General features: G+C 41.4%; 1 protein-coding gene across 2 annotated transcripts in view; it reads right to left on the reverse strand.

Annotated features, from left to right (window-relative positions):
* Positions 1-304: 304 nt before the first annotated feature.
* LOC111870910 overlaps positions 305-2,764 on the reverse strand; it is a 251,703-nt gene continuing 249,243 nt past the window's right edge. For both annotated transcript variants that reach the window (XM_023863538.2, XM_023863539.2), the window contains 2 exons: positions 2,555-2,694; positions 305-1,614 (listed from right to left, as the gene is read on the reverse strand). In XM_023863538.2, coding sequence (XP_023719306.1) covers positions 1,395-1,614; positions 2,555-2,694 — 360 coding nt within the window. In that variant the 3' untranslated portion in view covers positions 305-1,394. The remainder of the gene's footprint in view (positions 1,615-2,554; positions 2,695-2,764) is intronic.

The following is a 2,764-nucleotide window of genomic DNA, read 5'->3' on the forward strand; positions in this document are numbered from 1 at the left end:
CTCAAGACAGTTTACCAGGGAACCTCGCCATTCGTATGAATAGTAAATAAAATTTTCCATTCCGTTGGCTAAATTGGTAGACCTGGCCGCGCCATAACTCAAGCGTTTAGTCGCTGGCTTCCAACCGCGGCGTCCCGGGTTCCGTCCCGGGTATGGTCAAGTGGGATTTGTGGTGGACAATGTGGCGCTGGGGCTGGTTTTTTCTCCGAGTACTTCGGTTTCCCCTGCCAATCTTCATTCCACCAGATTTTCCATCATCATAATCATCCGGGGAAGGNTAAATAAAGTTCAGCTACAATGTCCACCAGCTGTTGAGATCAGCATGTAAATGAATAAAAACATAACTGAATTATTATTTACGTGACATAAACTCTTGTTTTATTTTGCTTGTTTCTCTTATTTGTATTACTCGATGCTTATTTTGCAATTATCTATTAATGAACTGAATTCAATTGCATTGAGTCATTATTTTCAACTCAGATTCAGCATAACTTACAATAATATACAAACTGAAGGCTCGAGTACTGATCTTGAGCTGTGAAATTTATATATAAATATACAAGGACTTAATTCAATCGGATTTGGCATAACTTATAATAATGTACAAGCTGAAGGCTACAGTACTGAGACTGTTCTATGAAAATAATATATTGTTACATGTGCGCCCATTGCCTGGCAACTCGTTGATCAAATCCGTCACTCAAGAAGAATGAACACCGCGGGGGAATAAACGAGCAACGCGAAGGAAGATGAGATGAAACAAAGAGGAAACCTCGGAAAGGAAGAATAGACGTTGTACCGATAGGCTACTCGGGACGATCAGCCTTAAGGAGGGAGCAATGTAAGAAATTTAATCAACGCGTTGTCAGGCAACGGGTGTACATGTAACAGTAAAAAAAAATATGGAATGAATTAAATTGCATTCAATCCTTAATTTCAACTCAGATACGTTATAGCTTGCAATAATTTAAAAACTGAAGGCTACAATACCGACATTGTCTGTCTAATTCTTCTTAAAGATTATAATTCTTACGTCTACTTGATTTAGCAGCTCTGGATGCAAAAGTTCCTAGAGAACAAACGAAATCCGCTAAAGTTTCCCATATAGAGGAGGCATGAGATCTGCTTTCCTCCGTATTGCTGTGTCTGGTACTTTCATTATTTGATTTACTGTTAATGGACAGGGACAAAGGTGGCATCATTTGTATGGGCGATTTGTTAAAATTCTTAGTGGTTATCACTGGGGACGGGGGTAAGTGACGAGATCTTGGCTTGAGATTTATGTCTTGGTACCTTGATGGTCTTCTGGGAGTTTGCGGAAGTTCTCCAGGTCTCTTAGGTAGAATCTTAACTGCAGTGGTGGAATGGTATCTACTGGTGAGTTTTGCTTGTCCTCAGGCATATTCTGTGTCAGTGGACAGACTTCTGTCGCCTAATGAGTAAGCTGGTTCCTCAAAATATGGTCCATCATCGTCGTCTTCACAGCGTCCATCAGGGGTCGCAGGATCATCAGAGTAGGTTCCTCTCGAGTGGGCGTAAGCAATGCTCTTCTGGTAGCTGAACAATTGTCTCTCCAAACCATAATTCTCAGCCTGCAATACGCCAATCTCTCGTCTGAAAACAAAATGGTTGTGTACAATTTAATTTGTAGGTGTTCCCATGCTTATTTTATATTTACTTTTCCTCTAACGCTCTAATTTCCTTTGGGAGAGCGCGTTATTGAATTCCCTAAAGACATGTAGCCGACCTGTTGAAGGCGCAGTGGTTCTCAACTGACGTACCACAAATTTCTGTCCAGTGTGAACCAAGGCTACGAAGAGGAAAATGATTGTATAGAATAAAATATGCATTTGATTAATTTTAATTTTCATTTGTGGCAGAACTTCATGTGTCTGTTCTAGTTAGTTTATTCCTTCATGCAATAAATGACACTGCCTCATTAGCCAGAATATAATGCAAGCTTTCTTTTTCGAAACACAGCTTCTTACACTTGTGTAAGGATCCTTAAGGATAAATATGAAGATGATTAGGAGACGTAACTTTCACAATTAAGTGACACATTCAATTTTGGAAAGGAAATACTTTTCTTCTTAAAAAAACTATCTCTGTGACAGGCCGTCGAGTCTTAAATGGTTTTGAGACGTCGAGGCTCCCACACATTCTAGAAAATCGGCTCATAAATGGCGGTGAGGTCAGCCTTATGCGCCGGCCGCCCTTTACCTCCAGGAAGATTCCTGGTACTCATTTGTGTTAGAGACTGGATCGACCAGAGGGCCATAGTGCGGCTGCAAGGATTAGGTCAATTTATATTCAAATTCCCTCATCAGGAATCGAGCCCGCGATAATTCTAACAAGAAACGAGCGCGAAACAGCTTCTTCGCGCTGATTTCTTGCTTGGATTATTCTTCTACCCTGAAGATGGAGGCAATATGTTCCTCCGATACATCATTTATTGCAAATTCCAGTGCGCAGCACAAGAAGCATTAAATGGTGAATACACTTATATGTGTAACATGATGAAATCAGTTTCCGCCATTAGCATGATCATACCGACCTCATCTGGTAGTTGTGTATTCTGCACACGTCATCATACTTGTGGTATGTTGCTTGGAACAGCAAGTAGCACTCCCCCCACTCCACCTGCACACGTAGCTGACCCTTGTCCGTGAGATAGGGGCAACCTGGTTCCCGCATCTGCATAATACAACACCAACTGTTATCTCGGCTCGTAGCAAGAAGGGGCATTCATTGCACCAAGTACGTG

The sequence above is a fragment of the Cryptotermes secundus genome, unplaced genomic scaffold (assembly GCF_002891405.2).
Source record: "Cryptotermes secundus unplaced genomic scaffold, Csec_1.0 scaffold896, whole genome shotgun sequence".
NCBI lineage: Eukaryota > Metazoa > Arthropoda > Insecta > Blattodea > Kalotermitidae > Cryptotermes > Cryptotermes secundus.